Source organism: Fonsecaea multimorphosa (assembly GCF_000836435.1).
Source record: "Fonsecaea multimorphosa CBS 102226 unplaced genomic scaffold supercont1.19, whole genome shotgun sequence".
Lineage (NCBI taxonomy): Eukaryota > Fungi > Ascomycota > Eurotiomycetes > Chaetothyriales > Herpotrichiellaceae > Fonsecaea > Fonsecaea multimorphosa.
The window spans coordinates 422,838-442,598 of NW_015971653.1; the positions used below are offsets into that span (position 1 = coordinate 422,838).

At 52.8% G+C, this 19,761-nt stretch overlaps 5 protein-coding genes across 5 annotated transcripts; 3 read left to right on the plus strand and 2 right to left on the minus strand.

The window, feature by feature from the left end:
* Nucleotides 1-292: 292 nt before the first annotated feature.
* Z520_08532 (uncharacterized protein) lies at nucleotides 293-3,015 on the plus strand (the record flags this gene model as incomplete). Its single annotated transcript, XM_016779028.1, has 2 exons — nucleotides 293-2,721; nucleotides 2,832-3,015. The coding sequence occupies 2 exons, from the start codon at nucleotides 293-295 to the stop codon at nucleotides 3,013-3,015; spliced, it is 2,613 nt and encodes an 870-aa protein (XP_016629947.1).
* A 1,101-nt stretch (nucleotides 3,016-4,116) lies between these two features.
* Nucleotides 4,117-8,685, minus strand: Z520_08533 (uncharacterized protein; the record flags this gene model as incomplete). Its single annotated transcript, XM_016779029.1, has 1 exon — nucleotides 4,117-8,685. The coding sequence occupies one exon, from the start codon at nucleotides 8,683-8,685 to the stop codon at nucleotides 4,117-4,119; it is 4,569 nt and encodes a 1,522-aa protein (XP_016629948.1).
* A 1,846-nt stretch (nucleotides 8,686-10,531) lies between these two features.
* Z520_08534 (uncharacterized protein) lies at nucleotides 10,532-12,646 on the plus strand (the record flags this gene model as incomplete). Its single annotated transcript, XM_016779030.1, has 1 exon — nucleotides 10,532-12,646. One exon carries the CDS (start codon nucleotides 10,532-10,534, stop codon nucleotides 12,644-12,646), a length of 2,115 nt encoding a protein of 704 aa, XP_016629949.1.
* A 777-nt stretch (nucleotides 12,647-13,423) lies between these two features.
* Z520_08535 (uncharacterized protein) lies at nucleotides 13,424-15,918 on the minus strand (the record flags this gene model as incomplete). Its single annotated transcript, XM_016779031.1, has 3 exons — nucleotides 13,424-14,216; nucleotides 14,265-15,678; nucleotides 15,732-15,918. The coding sequence occupies 3 exons, from the start codon at nucleotides 15,916-15,918 to the stop codon at nucleotides 13,424-13,426; spliced, it is 2,394 nt and encodes a 797-aa protein (XP_016629950.1).
* A 1,721-nt stretch (nucleotides 15,919-17,639) lies between these two features.
* On the plus strand, nucleotides 17,640-19,386 carry Z520_08536 (uncharacterized protein; the record flags this gene model as incomplete). The annotated part of the gene is made up of 4 exons (XM_016779032.1): nucleotides 17,640-18,006; nucleotides 18,065-18,369; nucleotides 18,425-18,546; nucleotides 18,630-19,386. 4 exons carry the CDS (start codon nucleotides 17,640-17,642, stop codon nucleotides 19,384-19,386), a joined length of 1,551 nt encoding a protein of 516 aa, XP_016629951.1.
* Between the last annotated feature and the right edge of the window lie 375 nt (nucleotides 19,387-19,761).

Genomic DNA, 19,761 nt, shown 5'->3' on the forward strand with positions numbered 1-19,761 from the left:
GCCATTCGTTCGGCTGAGCAATGCTCGCAACTGCGTAGGACCAGCATGTCAGTGGAGAGGAAGCAGACAGCCTCGCCACGTTGATGACCGCGAGGTCCGCAAGGCTGTGGTTCTCCAAAATAGTCAACTTAGCCGATGCCAAGCCCAGGCTACGCCCATCTTGCCATGTTCGCTTACTGGCCGCTACTGCAGCCTTAATTCACCAAACGCGCTGCCTTCTAGGGTTACCAACCCTAAGAACTACTCAGAGTCTTCAAATCCCTCACCCTTCCCATGTCATGATATCGACATCATGACCTCCCGTCCGCGGCTCCGGTCGAGCAGCAGAAAGAACACGCCTCTTTCCCCTCCCAAGCCCACGTCGATCAGCGTCGTCATCGACGCGCCACCAAATCACAACAGACGGCGGACGCGTTCAGTCAGCCAACAAGTGGCAGCAGCGCAACAGCTGTCGCAAGAGCTTGAGCAGGGCTTACCCACTGTTGCCGAAGAACGACCGCCATCTGAGCGAGTCGAGAGTGTCGACAGCAGCATTTCTGTCTCAATTGAGGAGGGTTCCACAGGGTCATCGATTGAGAGCCTGTTAGATTCCCTGGATCGAAATGCCATCATCGACAATCTGGTCAAATTGCGCAATGACTCAGACGGGATATTTTCAATGTTTGAGGGTGATGAGAAGAACAGAGCAGCAGACGTCTGCGCAAAGCTACTGAAGCTCGACCCTTTGCTCCACCGAAAATTGTCGCGCCGGGAGGAACAGCTCTTGGCCACCATGGAAGCATATGGAGGTAGCCCAGACTTTATCAACCCAGAGATCGTTATTCGCAAAATCCTTGATGACAGTGGACTGCGCAAGATCAACAACGGCCCATGGCGCCCCGATGGTGTCCTTTATCTGGCCAATCTTGCCTTGCAGATGGTCAGGGTATTGAGCCGCTCTTTAGAAGAACGTCACACTTATCTCGAGTTGATGTTCAACAACTTCCCAGCACCTTTTCACGGTCTTGACCCTTTTATCTCCTCGCCTGACATGCTGAAAGGTACTTTCCACTGCTATATTGAGATTCTCACTCAGTTCTACATCCGACAAGTAGAGATTAAGCATCACGAAGAGGGATTCGACCCTGATGAATATCTCGGAAATGTCTTCTACGACGGACGCTATAAGATAAAGGGGTCGTCGGACGAAGCGACCTACGCGAAAGCAATGTCACGGATGTCCTCCATTAAATCCCATTTCAACACGGAAATTGCCCCGTACATCAATATCGAAGCCCTAAGACAACAATTCCCTTGGTCAGATTTTGCTGTGCAAGTGGTCAGATGGAGCCTGGCTCGCAAGAAGGAGTTGGACGAAGTGATCAATTCCAGGGGGGGCATAGAGAAGCTCATCGATACGCTTCTTGCTGAAGATTTCCAAGATGAGGCAGCTCTCGCGAATAGACTCAGTCAAGGACCGGAGTTAGCAGGCCTCAACAAGAAAGAGCAGGATCCTGTCAGAGGCGACATTCAAGCAGAGCAGGTTGAACATGCCAATAACCAATCTACAAGCCTGAAGCAGAAGGCGGCAACCGGGAGTTTGTCGGGGAAAGCCATGAAAGCCAACATTGACAGACTCAAGGCCCTCAAAGTCCAGCATTCAACACGCCACTCCGGGTCTAAAATAACCCAAGTTGCTCCAAATTCGCCAGAACCAGAGCATGAGATTCCACGGTCACCATCGCCATTTGTCAATGAAACTCAACCAGGAGCTATCGATGGAGGCGACAGCCAAACAGAGAGTCTACCTCAAGCTGCAGCATCTGACGAAGAGATCGTCCCAACTCAGCAGACAAACATAGTCCTAGAGACTGTTCGCCGACAGAATGAACAGAGCGACAAGGAGAATAAGAATCAACCTGCGAGGAAGGCATCATTGCTCGACCGTCAAAAGGGGGCAGAGAGGGTGGAATGGAGCGAACCTTCTGATAATGAAGATACTCCCCGCCAGCTTCCCAAGCGTCGACGACCTCAAACGGTCGAAATTGACGCCGGCCCTGACGAGTTCGAGACGGATAAAAGAGCAACAAAGAGAGTTCGTGCTAGTGGTGAAATCGCTAGACGACAATCAAGGACGACCCGCCCAAGCCTCCCAGCCGAAGAGGAGAATACCACAACTACCAGTGGTCAAGATGCTCGCCTCTCCGACAAATCCCGGACGGTTGCATTTGCAAATCGGGGCCAGCCTTCAAGACTGGCCCGAGCAGTTCGCTCACGGTCGCCAGAAGCCGTGCAACGCGCGTTGTCGATCGAATCATCACAGCCCTCAAGGTCCGGTACACGGAGGTCGCCATCTGATCGAGCACCTCTTGAATCTGTCCCAGCAGCCCAACGATTACCCTCTTCGAGCGCGCCCACTCGAACTCACCTTGAGAGTTTCAGGTCATCCAGGCAACCATCAGAGGCGCCACCACTCGCGTCCCAAATTGATCGTGTAAACCAGGAAGCTAAAGCAAGGATGCGCATGTCCCGCGAGTTGGCAGCTCCACGGGGCAGTCAAGTTCGTATACCCTATACGCAAGACGAGGTCGAAAGATTGATGGAGATGATCGCATTGCACGAAACGTCCTGGGCGATGATCTTAAAAGAAGACAGAAAACACAAGGATGGGCCGATGTTGCAGAGGAGAACCCAGGTGCAGCTAAAGGATAAGGCGCGGAACCTTAAGTTGGATTTTCTCAAGTAAGCTTTGCTTGCCTCCCCCCTTTTCCGTCAATGTCTTTTTGCGCCGCTGTTTAGCTTCGAAAACCCATGGGTCCATCCAGTGTTGCATGCTAACCATGTGCCAATAGAGCTCGCGCTCCCTTACCACCAGGATTCGAGAAAGTGGGGGGTATCGGCGAAAAGAAAATCGCGGAGCTGAAAGCACTCGGTATCGACTACGTTCAAGCACATGAGGATGGAGCTCAGGATCCAGTCCGTTATACCAAACGTCGGCGCGTGGCCGATGCTGCTGACAGTGACGACGAGGCTTGAAGATTAGGCAGCCCCTTTTTTTATTCTTCTTTGGTTATTTGGTTGACTGCTTGTCTGCCACTGCAGGCTGAGGTGTGTGTTTGTGTGTTCTCACGAAGTCTGCAATGACGGCAAAGGGTCTTTTATTCTAATCTCTTGGTTCTCGTGGATTACACATGCAATTGCGATACCCAGGACACTTCAAGAATAAGCAAAGTTTGGGATATATCCTATGTTATTTTGCATTACATTTCTACACACCGACCAAGAACCGGATCAAATTGACTCTCTCTCTCTCTCTGCACCGCTTTCCTTCCTGAATAAATGACGAACAATCAATCCATTATCTACCGTCTCCCCCTTCCCCCTTCCCTATTCCCTATTCCCAAGATCCTCGCGATAGCTACGCGTAGGTAACCTACCTAGAGTTCGGACTCCTAATCTCTACCTCTACACTGACCAACCTGCAGAGTGAATAGAGAAACTAATCTTCTGATACTTTGTTTTACTTTCGTTGGGGAAAACTTCTGTCACATTTCACAAAAATCTCTCATCCTAGCTAGGTACCTCTCCTCTCGCGTGACATATGGTATTCTCTCTCTCACAGAAAGATAGTCCAAAAGTCCAAGATATAACTTTAAAAAGGGGGGGCCGCAATTTGCCTGCTGCCGGGTATTTTCTTTTGATCATCCAAACCCATAATAACCATCCCGGTTCTTTCATTCCATCACGCATGAATCCGAGACTGACAACAAAAAAGTAACCCAAATGCTGAATCCCGAGGTATCTGAAAAGACAGCAAGTTGGTCTCCCTAATATACAAAATCGCTCCCCATTTTGAAAGATCAACTGCAGACAAACAAATATCCTCCCATTCACTTTCCCGCCTTCGCAAATCAAGAAGAGAAATAGTCCTTTCCCGTATACGGGAAGCTTCATCAAAGTCGTAAGACATCGAGCCATCCATGCCCCCTATCGGGCCACAGGACGCCATGCTGATAAACAATTCGCAAAATTTCCCTTTCGACATTTCATTTCCACCATCGCCTCCCCCAGAAACAGACAAAACGAACGCACAATGTGGAATAGGTACTGGCGTTGAACCAAGATACCTTGCTCGGTTCACATATCCAACAGAAAGTCCGCCAGTGCTTTCTGCTCCTCAGTCCAGGTCTCTGGATGCTCAAGGTCCACTCCTAGAGCTTGAAGGTGGAGCTGTTCGGTCGATAGCTGTGGTTTTTCGACGGGTTCGAACGGTGAGCCGTCCTCGCCCATGATGACGTCCAGATCATTAATATTCTCGAATGGGGACATATCTCCAAAACCACTGAGATCAAGACCCTCAATTCCATCGAGGTTGACCTTCCACTGATCGTCTTCAGGCTTTTTCTCCACCGTTGCTTTCTTGTCCTCACGCGATGCAACCGCGGCCGAGCCTTCCTTGTCACTGGCAATCTCTGGGCTTTTGGACTTTTCGGTAGAGGTGTCGGTCAAAGCACCATTAGGTCCTTCGACTATCTTCCGCCATCGTTCACTGGTGTTGCGATAGGCCTCGTAGAACTTGGACTGTTGCTCATAGAGCTTTTCATCGGACGGAAAGAGCTCGTCCCAATCGTCGCCACCAAAGGCAACACGCAACTGATCCAGTGTGATATTGCTGTGCTTCCAAGGATCGTCATCATCCATAGAGACATCACCACCCATAGTAGCCGTGCCTGCAGGACCTTGGCTAGGGATCTTAGCCATGGGTACAGCAGTGTCTGCAGAGCTCTCATTCTTGATGTTGCTGGCACCTGCTGCTTTGCCCTCGGATTTGGGAAAAGTCTTCTTGATTTGCTTGAAGTTTTCGTCTAGGTTGAAGGCAGAGCGCAGAGAGTCGTGGAGAAAGGCAAGAGGATCGGTGACAGGCTCCATATCTAACTTGTGCGCCACATTATGGTGGTGATCAAGTTCGGCCTGAGTTGCAAATCCTTTGAGCTGATGGTCGCATCCATTGACTGGACACTTAAACATTTCGGCAGGCTTCGGCGTCTTCGTCGCTTGAGGAGAGGTGAGCACGGTAGGCGTCGTGGCAGTTGCGCTTGCAGGTTGTTGTTGGTTCTTCTTCCGCCTCTTGGGATCCGTCGGGAGCTTAAGGTCTTCTTGCTTGAGTCCTGGAGTCGCGTACCTTGGCGTACCTTGGCCTCTTGGATCTCCAATTTGGAACGGTGGTTGTGTGGACGTTGGTGCGGGAGGAGCTTGGTTGACTTTAAGGGATTGTTTCCGTTCCTTTTCCTGAGCCTCAAGCAAACTGAGGTTTTCTGGTGTGAGCTGCGCCGTTTGTGGGCGGGCTTTGTTGTTCGGTATCTGCGCGGCTGTTTGTTGGAACTTGGCGGTGATGTTGCTAACAATTGCATCAGCGTTGTCGGCGGTAATGCTGAAATGGTCAGCCAGCTCAAACGTCTTGTTCTGCAGCGATTGTGGTTTGTACTGCGAGAATAATTGTATCTTCTGAAGGACCAGTTGCTTGATGGCTGCATCGTTCGGCTCAATCCGATAGAAAGCGACAAGGAACGAGTCGAATCGGCCAAGCATATTCCTTACGTTAACAGAAGTCAAAAGGTCTGTGATCCGCTTTCTGCCATTGGCATCCATGTTGGTGATGGGCCGCAACTTGGGCATACTGGTCTGAACTTCCTTCGTGAGTTCCATAATTTTCCGCATAGCAGCGTGCTGCAGCTGATAATTCTTGTACTGCTGTCTCTTTACCGGGTCCAAAGCATTGATCTGCTCCTTTGTCAAAGCTTGAAAGCCCCCAGGCTTGTTGCCATTTACTTGCGGCTGAGCTTGTTTGTTCTGCATTGGTATATCCGTCACATCGTCATCGCTAGGTCGTTTGAGAGTTTTGTTCTCAGGCTGCACTGGGGTTTGTGGCGGGCGAGGTTGTCCTGGCGCTGAGGCGGAAGGCGGCCGAACTTGCTGCTGAGCCTGCGCCGAAGATTGGTTCTGAGCAGATGGTTGGACACCAAACTGCTGTCCCTGAAGGGTTGCTTGACCTGCCTGCGGTGGCATTGGTTGTCCTTGTTGTTGCATGCCTTGTTGGTTAGCTTGTTGCTGCATGTTCTTTGCCTGCACTTGACGATGCCGATTGATGAGGATAGCTCTAATTTGCTCGTCCGGCATGTTCGCGACGCGGGGATTTGCAGCCCGCACCTTCTGAATATCGAAGGCGGTCGGGGTTCGAAATGGCATCGGTCCAGGAGGGTTATTCGGAGTCTGGCCAGGACCAGGTTGCATGGAAGGCTGAGGCACCGGTTGAGTCGCTTGTCCTGGAGCCTGACCCGCCATGGCACTTTGCTGCTGCTGTTGCAGATTTTGGCCACGATTTTTCATAATGTGGGCGAAATGTGTCGCTTGGATGTCCAATACATGAGGGATAGGCCAGTTCGCAACTGGATTCGACAGCAGCCATTGTTTGAGTTGATACCAGGTCCGTATTTCGGGCAACTGAGCATGCTGTCTTATGCTGCTCAGAACAGTGGGCGGAACTGGTTGCTGATCCATCAACTTCATCTGCGGAGCCGTCAACTGTTGACGAGGGCCTTGCAATTGTCCCTGGGCATTTGAAGGCCCTTGCTGCGGCTGCTGCGGTTGTTGCGATTGCTGCTGCTGTTGTTGTTGTTGCTGTTGCTGCTGCTGCTTTTGCTGTTGCATCTGCATTTGACGCTGCCTCATGATCTCCTGCTGGTTCTGCTGCATTTGTCCCTGGCTCCCAGGCTGCATACCAGGCATTTCTTGACCCTGTTGAGAAACGGCTCCAGCTGACAGCGACTGCTGCATGGGCATTGCACCACCAACGAACGCATTGTTTTGCATTTGAGCCATGGGCGCTTGTTGCTGTTGGAGCTGCTGTTGCTGAGGTTGCATCCCCTGTGGCTGCTGTGACATGCTTCTTTTCATTTGACCACTTTGCTGAAATTGCTGTAGGATATTGCGCCATTCGCTTTGTGGTTTTTGACGCAGAAGGGCCTGCAGGGGGAGAGGGAAGCTAGCCAGTGCTTGTTCGCGCTTTTGCATTTCTTGCATATTCACTTGCTGCTGTTGCTGCTGGCCTGGTTGTCCTGTATTGTTCATCTGCTGCATCTGCTGGTTCATCATCGGAGTTCCAGAACCAGGCCTGGGAACCGTTTGTGGGCTAGCTCCCGAGACGTTAGGTCCAACGGGCCGGTTGATGGCAGACAGGGGGGTGCTGGACTGCGGCATTGGCATATCCCGACGTTGACCGGCCATTTGCGCCTGAGCCGCAGCTTGAGCGCGAGCTTGAGCCTGCGCTTGATTCTGTGCCTGAAGTTGAGCCTGTTGCAGTTTGGTCGCCTGTGCTTGTTGGATGCGCTGTTGCTGCGCAATGAACGCCGGGTTCAAGTTGTTGGCCTGGTTTTGTTGCCCCATGCGCTGGTTAGCCATCATCTGCTGCTGAAGGCGCAACTGGTCCGGCAACATGCCTGGCGTACTGCTGGCGGGGACCACCAATTCACCAACTTCTTGGGATCTCAACCCTTCAGCCTGTTGGCCTTGGAAGCGGCCCATATCGCCCATGAGCGGATTCCCATTCGCTGTCATTCCCTGAGCCATCGAGTTCGGAGTGGACTGATTTTGCATCTGTCCCATCATACCAGCGGCGTTATTCATTTGTCCAGCATTCCCGGCCCCGCCCATTCCTGCCTCCATCTGTTTTCGTCGCCGGAACTCTTTGGTTGCGAGCATGCGGAAATAGTAAATAATAGGGTCGACGGCCTTCTGGGCCAAGTTCTGCCGTAATTGTGGATTCATCTTCTCGACGATATTGCGCATCTCTTCCTTGGGGGTGCTTTTGGCCAGCTCGGCCGCTCTCAGGTTGATCGCCTTGTTGTCTTCCGGGGTTAACTCCGGCAGCTGAGTCTGTTTCTGCTGAACATTGCCGGGCATCATGGCTACCATGGATTGGTTTGGACCGGACTGGCTTCCTTGGTTTACCATAGGTTGGGGCTGATTGAAAACGGGCGAGTTGCGCATCCCCTGCTGCTGCTGCTGTTGCAGCTGCTGCAGGTGCGGGGGCAGAGACATGTTGTTTTGCATTTGCTGGGTGGGTTGCATCTGTGGTATGAAAGTCTGGCTGGGCATTTGCATACCCTGCATGCCTTGCATAACGCCGGCGGCGGACTGGTTCATCTGTTGAGCTCGCTGGTCACGGATTCTCCCTAGCTTCTCGCTACACTCCCGGACATAGTCCTCTCTGCTCGCGGACTGAGTAAAGCACTTGCGCTCGAACTGGAGAGCAACTTCAATCGCACGAGGGAGCTCGACCGGGGGTCTGACTAGACGGAGAGAATCGACCAGCAACTTGATCTGACCGGCTCTTTCGCGAATGTGGACGTTGGCTTGCCAGCCGGTGAAAGGCCCCTGAGAGTTCAACATGTCGAAGATGTGTTGTTGAACTGAAGGGTGGTTGAGGCTCATCTGTCCGGCCATCTGCGGAGGCATGGGTCTTGCCATGCCCGCACCCATTTGCGCAGCTCTGGGGTTCATTTGACCCATTTGACCCATCTGTCCCATCTGTGCCATTTGTGCCGCCATCTGCCCGCCCATCTGATTTGCCATGGCCATTTGTTGTTGCATGTTGTTGGGCATGCCTCGACCCATGCCCACCATGTTCTGAAAGTGCTGTGGATTCATGGCTGCGGCAGGGATTGGCGAGCGACGGGACGCTCAGGCTGGGTGGTCTCGATCAACGCATTCGGGACAGGTAGGGAGTATGAAGTTGCGGAAGATCGGCTCGCGGGAGAGGAGGGGTTGCCTTGAGTTCTCGACAAACTATACGAGATATAATAGCGGCTGGCAGGGGAGAGAAGTGAGGAGATCGGGAAGGCACGCTCTGGTCAGGCCCCCGTCACGGGAGGTGGTGACACAGGCAAAAAGGAAGCGAGAGCCGAGTCTGGTTCGCGGTGAAGTTGAACGTCTAGCAGGGTGACACGACGCAGACAATAAAAAGGACACACAGGAGGGTATTGAGGAGGTCGTCTGTGGTGTCAGGGAGTGAATTCTAGCGCACTTTGTCACTCTCCGGCCATGGAGGAAGCGTAGAGAGAAGAAGAAGAGTCTGGGGATGTGGGATGTATGCGTTGGTCGGACAGGAATACGGAACAATCGAGGCTGACACTAGCTCGAGGACGACTACCTTGCTGCGGTGCCTTATTATGTGAGGACTTGGGATGGGAGTCGGGGAGTGAGCTGTAATTGGGCGCCAACCGGGCGCGTCGTGGAGGAATCCAGGCCAACCCACTTTGCGATGAGGCTTGTTGGTGGCTTTTAGCCTTGTCTACCAAGGGAACAGGGAACAAAGCGCGGGGAGTGGTGCGACGCACCTTTTCGAAATCTCATATATTAAAAGATAGAAGGACGTAGCCACGAGGGAGGGTTCCCACGGTAGAGCGATTTAGAGAGCCATACGGAGATATGACGGGGGATCGTGGACAGAGGGCAGAGGGAGCACAGAGAAGAGGCAGAAAGAGAAAAAAGTCGCTGTCGCAGGTGACGAGGATGGAGCCCAGCATGGAGCCCAGCATGGATGACTCTTCGCCAAACACAAACTAGTGCAGACGAGTGAATTCGCTACTGGCAGCCTACTGCGTGCTGTACATGGGACATTACCACAATAGCTAAAACTGATGGTTGTTAGGCTGAGGTGTGCAGGCCCTGGTGCTCTGAGTGGCCCGAAGCCTGCTAGCCCATCTCGCCCATGCCCCCCCCGAGTGCCCCGAGTCCACTCAATCAGGGCTCACTAGGCCCTAGCAGTCCCAAGACTCAAGAGACAGACCTACTGCTAGGGTTCAACAGGGTTCATAAGGCCATGGCTTGTCCCTTGCTCTTCCTGACTGGGCGACTTCAAGTCTTCCAACGATGATTACACCCTGTAAGCCTGCTATAGCACCAAGAACGAGTGACTACCTGTACAAGGACTCCTTCTGCTCCCGCAGCATTCAAGGGGGTACACCTCTGGTCTTTTGGGGGACCGCCGCTCTCCCATCCCCCTCAGGTTCTCTTCCCTTCCCCCACCCCCTGGCGCCTTTGCCACTGCGACCACGAAGCTCTGGAGACCCTTTACCTAATGTCGCCCTAAACTACATCGGCTATAGCGTTGCCGTGCTTTTCCTTGTCCTCCATCCGCCTTCCAACTCTCTCTCCATCCTTACTACTGCGAGGTACACCGTACAACGTCACTCGTCTGATTGCAATCCTTCTACCTTTTCCTCTTTTCACAGTTGTGCATAATCATTCCCCCCCTTTCCGGGCTCTTCCCACTTATCGCATTCCATTTGGGTTGAGGCATTTACAGTTGTCGAACTGATTTGCCTCGATATACCACTTCGCTGACGTCCAGAACACAACTGCGCTTCTGGTGTCAGCTTCGAAGCCTCCCGATTTCGGTGGTGCCTTTTCGACATGAGAGACCGATCAATGGCCGCCATCAGCACTCTTTGTCATTAGCAAAACTCATCTCTGCCTTTGGCATTGGAAGGAAATGGCATCGTCGGTGGGGTCCGACATCTTCGCATGCCTGGCTCTTTTGACCATCTCAGTCGCTGTCTTGTTCATCCTACGACACTACCTACCCCTGCGAACCAGTCCCGCTTTCCTCCTCGTGCCGATTTTCCTTGCCCTAGTCCTACCTGCGAGCGCACTCATTCTAGTTCCTATTGATCTCGCGTCTAGCGCGCGAGAAAGCGATCATGGCGGGAAAGGAATATGGTTACCTAAAAGAGCTGTTTTGGTCTCGTGGAGGATAGTCTACTGGTTGACCTTTGTCTTGACATGGGTCGTCTTGCCTCTGTTGGGGGAATATATGGACGCTGGATACCGTGACCCCAAGTCACGGCTGATCTACTCCCTGCGCTCCAATGGCAGGTACCAGCTGATTGTTCTGGTCTGCGCCATTGCCGGTTTGATCTACATGATCTTTTCCTATGGCTTCGACTTCACTGCGATCAGAGCCTTGGTCATGGCCCTGGCGTATGTGTGGGGTCTTGCTCTTGCCATCTACTTGATGGGCCATGGGCTAGTCTCAATCCCGAGGAGGATGTTCCGAAAGGCAGATATCAGCGGCAGCCTGCGCCGTATCCAGGGTCAGGCTCCAAGGGTTCATGAGAAGCTGGAAGACGCCATCGTGGCGCTAGATGAGCTGGAAGCTCAAGTGATGCAGCTCAAACAAAGGAAAACTGGGAGCGCCCGAGAGTTTCAGGATTGGATTGATGAACTGGTTGACATGACCGGCCAACCCGAGAGCCGAGTCTTCTCAAACGTCACCACCATCGATGCCTCTGCCAAAGTCCCCGCAGTCATTACCGAAAGATACATGGCGGACCTGACTCGACGATTAGTTCGAGCTAAACACCGACGAGCTAGATACATCCGCGAATGGGACAACATTGTGCAGACCGCCTCAGATCTGCAGGCCATCCTCGATTCCAAAGGCTCTCGGAAACTGGACTTTGGCCGATCCACGTCATCCTCACTCAGGTGGTCTCTCATGACCCCGTCAATGCGCTATCATCTACACGTCCACCTCGTGCCCGCCGTCAGGGTAGCTCTTGGAGCCATCCTCTCCGTTGCATCGGTCGCCGTCATCTGGTCTGAAATTATCAAATTTCCTGCGCCGCACCTTTCGGCGGTCAGTCTCACAGTCATTCACCACCCGAGTGACAAGAACTATCAAATTGGCTTCGGTGGGCAACTCGTCGCCTCCATGTGGATTACTTATATGTGCATCTGTGCCCTGAGTAGCATGAACGACGTCCCTACCTGGAATCAGCGAGCACTGGTCAGGAGGAACACCTACGCTGAATCCGCGTGCTGGTACGCAGGACAGATTGCGAAACTGACGGTGCCGCTCGCGTACAATTTCCTCACTTTCCTGCCCAGGGACATTCACCAGAATTCGACGTTCTATGATTTCTTGGGGAGACTAATCAATCTGACGCCACTAGGGACTTGGTTTGATTACCTGTTTCCCATGTTCATCCTTCTTCCAGTGATCATGACATTATTTAATCTATATGGCAAGATCAAGAATGTGCTCGGCTTTGGCATATTGGAAATTGATGAAGACGAGGATGACAACCCATCCGGCTTCGGAACCGGAGGCTGGCGTGAAGGACGAGATCTCATCGCACGCGATCTTCAGGGGAATCGACCAACCGCCACCTTAGGCATTACAGATTCACCGCGCACATCTTTGGATCGGCCTCGCGCTGCACCTGCACCGACCAGGGGGGTGCCTCCCACTGATCGTGCTGGGGTTGGAAGCAACCGCACGACCGCATCGAGTACGCCGCACAACCCGGCATCCGGTGGTAGATTCAGAGATAGACCTGCGTTGGAACCTGAGCCCGATGAGGAGAATTTCTTCACGCTGTTCGGACGAAGGGTGAAGAATACAATCGATACCATCGAAACACCCAAGTGGATGCAAGCTTCCACAAGTCGTGGTGGCGGATTCAAACGGCCTCGATGGTTAGGCGGGTCAAGCGATGAGGGCGGAGACAACGGTGGTAGAAGTGGCAGCGGTGATGGTGGTAGCGGTTCTAATGTCCTGGGATTGTTCGGTGGCCGGACCCAGGACGGGAGACTGACGATATAATGTGAACGAAACGAGACTCTACGTTGTGACGCGGTAATTAGCAAGCAGTGAACCATAACCAATAGATACCTTAAGTATTTATATACCTCTGAATGTATATATATATATATATATATCTATGTATGAATGTGGTTAATTTCAACCACCCAACACCCAACCTCTTCACATCGTGATCATATCAACATCACCGCAGCCGAGCCCCAGCCTCGTAGCCTTATCACGTGACAGAATCTGCACCACTACTCGGTAGCATCAGCAGATTTAAGGGGGAAATACCACCTAGGTACCTACTCCCGGTCCGGTCCCCGTACCAGTATCATACTGTAAATATTGCCGCAGTTAGGAGGCATTGATGATGAGGATAGATAGCAAGTGATGGGGTGGTGCGACGGGAGGGGAAGTTATTTAAATGGGCCTAAATAGGTAGGTAGGTGACTTTGGTATTTTGACCGCCTGATATTAATATGTACAAAGTACCTATATACGAGGTATCTACATCCTCGTCTATTAACCTCCCCTGTTTTCCTCCATCCCATGCGGTATACGAGGTAGAATGGTCACTCTGCGGCAATCTTCACTGACAAAGAAGGCGCTCCCTACCTAGATACTCTGTCTGAAACATATTGAAAGTGAAAGTCCTGGCTTCTGCTCATAGCCTCGTAATCATCAAATCATTCCATTCAATGTACTTCACAAGACCCCAGCCTGCATATCACACATTATTAGACTGGACTGTACGTAAGCTAAGCTTTTGTTTTCATGTACTCGATATATCCTTCATATCTCCCTCATGCCTCCCATTCCCATCCCGGGTCCCGGCGCAATCCCTGGTCCTGGCCCAGGTCCGGGTGGTCCCATCGGCCCTCCAGGCAGAGGTGATCCCATGGGAACCGGATAGGGACCATCGCCACCACTACCCACGGCACTAGCTGGTGGAACACGAGCTGGTCCTCTCATCATTCCACCCCTCATCCCAGGGCCACCGCCACGACCCCGTGTTGGGAGACGCGGTGGCCCCATGGAACCGGGCAGCTCGAAATCTGGGTTACCTGCCAGGAGCATGTCTTGCCTCGTCTGATGATCTCGCCTCCTCATAGGACCCAGACCGCTGAACTCGCCTCCGTTGCCAGGCCCAGGCCGCCAATTGGGATTGACCCCGCGCTGGCTGACGGAGGTAAAATTGCTGGTCTCGCTTTCCGCCGGCGATCGGGCACCGGGCAATTCCTCATACGAGTTTGTTGGGGGAATCTCATTGTATGAGTCGGGTCGGTAATGGCCGGGTGGTCCTGGATTGAGAAGTGGAGGAGGTCTCCGGTTCCGTTCTTCCAGCTGTGGATTTTGTGGCAATGGCGGTTCTGGGTCAGAAGCGAACCGTGGGTCGACATCTTCATAGTAGACATCACTCCCTCCAGAGTTGACGCGCGGTCTACGCGGTTGACTGCTATACCCACCTACGTGACTGCCGCTTGTAGGGAGCTCGACAGGAGATTGACCTTGTCTTCCAGGTGACCTCGGGTACTCCAAATCATCACCCGACATATTGTTCCAAATAGCCCGCGGAGGTACATAGCTAATCAATCAGCAAAATCTACTTGTCCCGGGAGGCAGTTTCACTTACGGATCTTGACTCTGCGACCTCTGAGGTTTGAAGTCCCGCACTGAGGTGCCGGCCATTTCGACGGGACGAGTAGTCGGCAATGGAGGCATAGCTGGAGGCGGGGAAGGTCGACGGAGGGTCCCCGACGGAGATTGAACACGACTACCATATGGTGATGTTCTGTCCCTTGCTGGGGACTGCGCTCTCGCTCCGTATGGACCTTGCGCCTCCTCTCCTTGAGTGTAGACAGAAGGACTCCTGTTGTCGTACCTCCGCTCAATGTCTTCGATGTATTGTTGCGATGGTGCCATCGGTAGCGGGGGTCCCATTGCAACTGGGTATTCGTCCGGTGGACTATACCTCTCTGATGCACTGTCAACTCCATTGGGCGGATATCCTGGAGGTGGTCGTCGTGGGCCACCAGGGGCGACGGGCGGAATTCCACCTCGACCACGTCCACCATATCCGCCTCTCATGTCAGTAGAAAATCCACCTCTGCCAGGATAGCCTTGTGGAGGTAGCCCCCTGGGGCCGAAACCGCCTCCCCGCGAAGGATAGCCACCTCGAGGGGGGTAAGTGCCTCTGCCACGCTGCGAATAGCCTCGACCACCCGGCCCCGGCGGTGGCAGGCTGCGGTCACGATAAGGACTAGGAGGAGTCGGTTCGTCTCCAGATCGTCTGTATTGTCCTGGCACCGTGGTTCCATCTGCAGCGGACGGCACTGGCGGCGGCGGAGGGTGATTTCCGAACTGATCTCGTGGCCCGTTGTAGGGTGGTCGACTGCTCGATCTGGAGGGAGGCCCATAGTATCGTTCCGATGCCGTATCTCGAGTAGGCGTGACCAGACTTGGCTCATTGGACAGAGCTTGCGCTCGGAGAGGTTGGCGCTCTTCGTCAGACTTTTGGCTTGCATCAAAGGTTGCGAAGGTGGGCAGCCGGTCTGCGCCAGGCGAGCCATTAACCATGGGCATAGTAGGCTCTGTGGTAAATGTTTGCGCAACCGTCTTTGATTCTTGTGCTTGTCGATTGTAGTAGTTCTCTCCACTCATTTCAGCATTCTCGGCAATTCTCTTCTTACGCGCTTTCCTAGAGACTAGAGTCCGCCTCATGGCACAGGTCACAACACCTGAAGCGGCGATGAGGATAGTGGAAGCGAGAACAATCCAACCGGCCCATTGTAAATGTGGCACAAAGAGTAATATATCGACTAGGAAAGCCAGCAGAGTGACCAGGAGGGTTGGCAGTAGCAAAATCAGCAGGCCTAGAAGGTAGCGGGCGGAATGAGAGGGCGAGTGCAAGTGAGCAGCCCCAGCCAGTGCAAGACAGACCAAGTTACAAAAGGCCGCGACGGGATGGACGATGAGGAGGGACGATAACGAGTGTCTGGTAGAGGAGGAAAGACTGAAGTCGGTGTCCCCGGAGGGGAAGAGGCCATCTGAGAACAGCAGTCAGTGACACTAGTATTTGAACAACACGGATGATTGTTACCAGTTGTATATCCCACCCTGATGCCACTGCATTTGGTTGGTGTGCAGTAGCCGAAGACGCCAAAATTAACTCCTTGATAGGTTGCGAGGGGGATGCTGTGGATGACAGGCGTTGAGAGGACCGACAGCAGGAGGAAAACGAAGGATATGAGCAGCAAAACGGTCAGAGGAGTGGCGGGCCTCAGCATGATGTGGAATTGGAATAACAGTGGGATGCTGCAGTTATCTCCTTGTCTTTCAGAGAGTCCACGGCGCAAAAGCGCAACGTCGAGTATGGTGTGAGGTGCGCATTAAGGGAGACGGTAATGATGTTCTTCTGCGGTGACTTCAACGAGCGGCACCAACAGTGCTGGAATCAATGGGGCAAGGATGTGAAATAGAACAACTGCAACGAAATGCTACAACAATATGGTGGATGGTCAACGAGTGAACGTGCAGTGGGGGAAGGTGTAACTGTGGTAAATGTGTAGGACAGGATATGATTGAGGCGCAGTCGTCGCATCACCAACTAATAGAAACCGGGCAGGTGCAGATGCACGTTTCTTGGAGGAGCTTGCAGAGGGTGGGAGGATAGGATGGAGGACTGGAGAGTGGAAAGTGGATAGGCGTGTGTGGGCGGTGGTGGGTAGCTGATTAGAGCCTAGTAGCCTAGATTTAAGGGCCGCTTTAGCTGGAAGTGGGGGTAGGAAGAGCACGAGATTGGGCTCTGGGCCACCACGGCGGGCGGGTTACCAAGTGATCTTCTGGAACCTGCACCTCATGTCCGTCAAATCTTTACCGTCTCAGGCCTGGGCTGCCGGAGTTTTAGGTGTGCCTGAACCAGTCAGAACACGCGGGAGAACCTCCGTACAGGGCAACGAGACAATCCACCTGGCACCCACCTACAAACAGTGGAGTATAGGTACCTGGAGATAACAGCCTATCCACTCAGATCATTTAGATCTGGGCAGACTTGCCCGTCAACAACAAGTCCGTGAAACATATGCGAACGAGGTATCTTCTCTCTTTAAGCACTTGCAGTGGCTGATAATTGGTGGTGGTGATACATACCTAGGTAGCCGAGTACTACTCAGGTACCTCGTACTCGTAGTTTGTTGCCGCGCGTCGTCTTCTCCGGCGTTTCTCTGGTCCGATCTGCCGCCGCTCGAAGTCACTTAAACCTCCCGCTGTAAGGAAGTATCAAGTACGCTATCTACCTTCTCTATACAGGGATGGGGCGTAGATGGGGCGTAGATGGGGCGTAGTGTGCAGCTTGTTGCCTTGGTCTGTCAAACTCTAGTCCCCAAATCCATGTTCAGTGTCCTGGACAACAGTCCAATGGCCATCATGATAGTTGCATTTATCACCGCTTAATCCTAGTATATATCTTTGCCACCTCGAATATGACCTGCCATCCCCTGCCATCCTTTGATTCCCCTCCGCCCTACGCGAGCAATTCATCAAACTGGATTTCCACTCTGGGGTAGCTCACCCCATATCTACACGTGTACCAGTATGCATCAAGTATGATTGCGACACTGGGTACCGAGATATGGTCGTTTGCCTGCACTTTCGTACGAGACTGTCGCTCCACCCGCCCAAGTCTTACAAAGATGAGAATCACGGATAGGGCCCCCTTCACCCAAGCGAGATGTGCAGGACCAATCCCACAAACTCGACCGCTGGCCGAAAGCTGACTCAAACCGCCGCCTTCTCTTGCCACTTTAGGCCTGGGACCCGGCACTAATATTACAGGGCTGACTCGGACCGCAAAGAATTATTTCAAAAGCTTCATCTCTCGTTGCCTTCCCAAAATGACTTTCCACAGGTCGTGTCTTTATGGCCTTCTATGATTGTCATTAGCCGCTATGGACCACCGGACTGTCATTGCCTCAGACAGTGAACAGTTATCGACCTCCTTTCGTCTCCCATGCAGCCAATTACTCCCGTCCCAAGAAGGCTTGGCTCAGACGTACCTCCCTTCTTGAATTCCGTAAATCAGCCCAATCCCAGACAAAGGAATCGCATCCACAACCAAGCCATCAGAAGAGCCAAAGCTAATATCGGGAAACGTCGCGACGACATAGTGTCGACGTTCCGCGAGGAGGATATTGACCCCAGGCGCATTCTCGACCCACTGCTCGGCTTGACCAGAGCTGGCGCCGACCCCCGACTCACGGCGACGGCCATTGCACCGTCAACGAGATTGACTGTAACATCTGGTGGGCTGCGCGGCGACCCGTTTTGTGCTTTCCCAATATCGGCGGATGGGGGCGTCCTTTCCGCTGTCGACTATTGTGAGCTCTGTTGAAGATCCGGTCTGGGAAGGGTCGCTAATCCTTGGCTTACGCAAAGTCCTCCAGCACTATGCGCCGGTCCATATCAATCCTAGAAAGGAGCAGTTAGGTCCAGCAGATAGCTTGCCACTGTCGCGAAGATATTTTAGTCTCGCGTTGGAGAATGCATCCATGTTTGAACTCATGGTGGCACTCGCCCAAGCTTCATATGATTCCCGGCGAGGAAGTGCTCGGGAACCGTCCAGGGAAGTTTTGGTTCACTATGGGAAAGGAATCGAAGCGCTGCGTCTGAAAATGGCGCGGATCTCAGCCTGCGACGACGATGCCACAATCTTGGCGGTCATGGCGCTGCTGGGAATTGCCGTATGTTCATCTCACCTCCCACAACAGGACAGATTTCAAACTGACATCTGTCAAGTTGATTTACAATGACTTCGTTTCGTTTGAGACGCACTTGATCGGCTTACGCCAACTCATTGAAATGCGGGGAGGGGTTGACTATCTGGGATGGGACGGCTTCTTGAAGAATTCAATCATTGGGTAAGTCCGGTAGAAGATTGGGACATTCATCACACACTCGTCCTTGTAGCTGTGTCTCGACAGAAATGACTGACAGGCATCAGCCTCGAGTCGCTCTGGGCGTACCACGAGAAGAAAAAGTTACTCATTTCTTCGACCGAAGCCAGAATCAATCTCCAATATCCAAAGCACCCATTTCCCCCCAATCTCTGCACCTTGATTGCCAAACTCCCCGATGGATTTCGAGAAGTGGCCTTGTCCGGCAGTCTCTGCGTCCAGATCATCACGATATTATCACGTGTGTCGGAATGGGTGAGACAACTGCAGGGCCCGCGGAAGAAGGGCATTCTCCCACTGGGAGATCCAAACGGCAGATATATGAAGCAAACACAGGCGTGTCTCGAATTGGTGCCTCTTCGTGGGCTGAACACAGTTGAGAGAGTGCTGTGTTCAGCGCTTGCGGCCGTCACGGTAGAGACATTCAGCAAATTAAAGGAACAGAACCCGGTCCATCGGCGCATGCTCGAAACCCTCTCGGAAATGCTGGCTACATATAACCTCCGCGATTTGCCGCCCGAGTGTGCCACATGGATGGCATTGGTTATAGCGGGCCCTGCACAGCCATCTACAGAGGGAACCACAAGCAAGGCGACGTCGACAAACAAGGGTCAACCACACAACCCACGAAACATACTCCTGGATAGGATGATTGAGGATTCATCCAGCGCGAGGAATTGGAAGTGGGTCAATAATTCAGTTAAGAAGTTCTTCTGGAGTGAAGACCTACTTGAGACATGGCGACAGACGTGGGAATTGGGGATTGTGCGATACACCGACAAGCTGAAAGAAAGACGGAAATAGGAGGTGATCTGGACCACACCCTCCCTACGAGGTACCGAAGATGTGAAGGCTAAAACTGGGACCTCGAGATCATCGATACTTGATTTACCAACTTCAGCAAAGTCTATGGCTAGTCGACGACCCAGTTCTACAGCGAAGAAGGAAACGAGTTCCGTACAGGTAGTCGAAGACACTCGCTCCAAGGGCAGCCTCATGCAAGTCATTTTGCGCACTTGAGCCACTTACGATGAAAACCCACCCCCAGCAACCCGTTTTTAGTTAAGTGTGTTGCCGTTAGGCATGCTTAAACTCGACAGTGGCAGCCCCAAACTGGGCATGGCGACGCCCCAGGCGGGAAGAGGTTGACGCCTGATTCGCCTAGAGAAGAGCCACCAC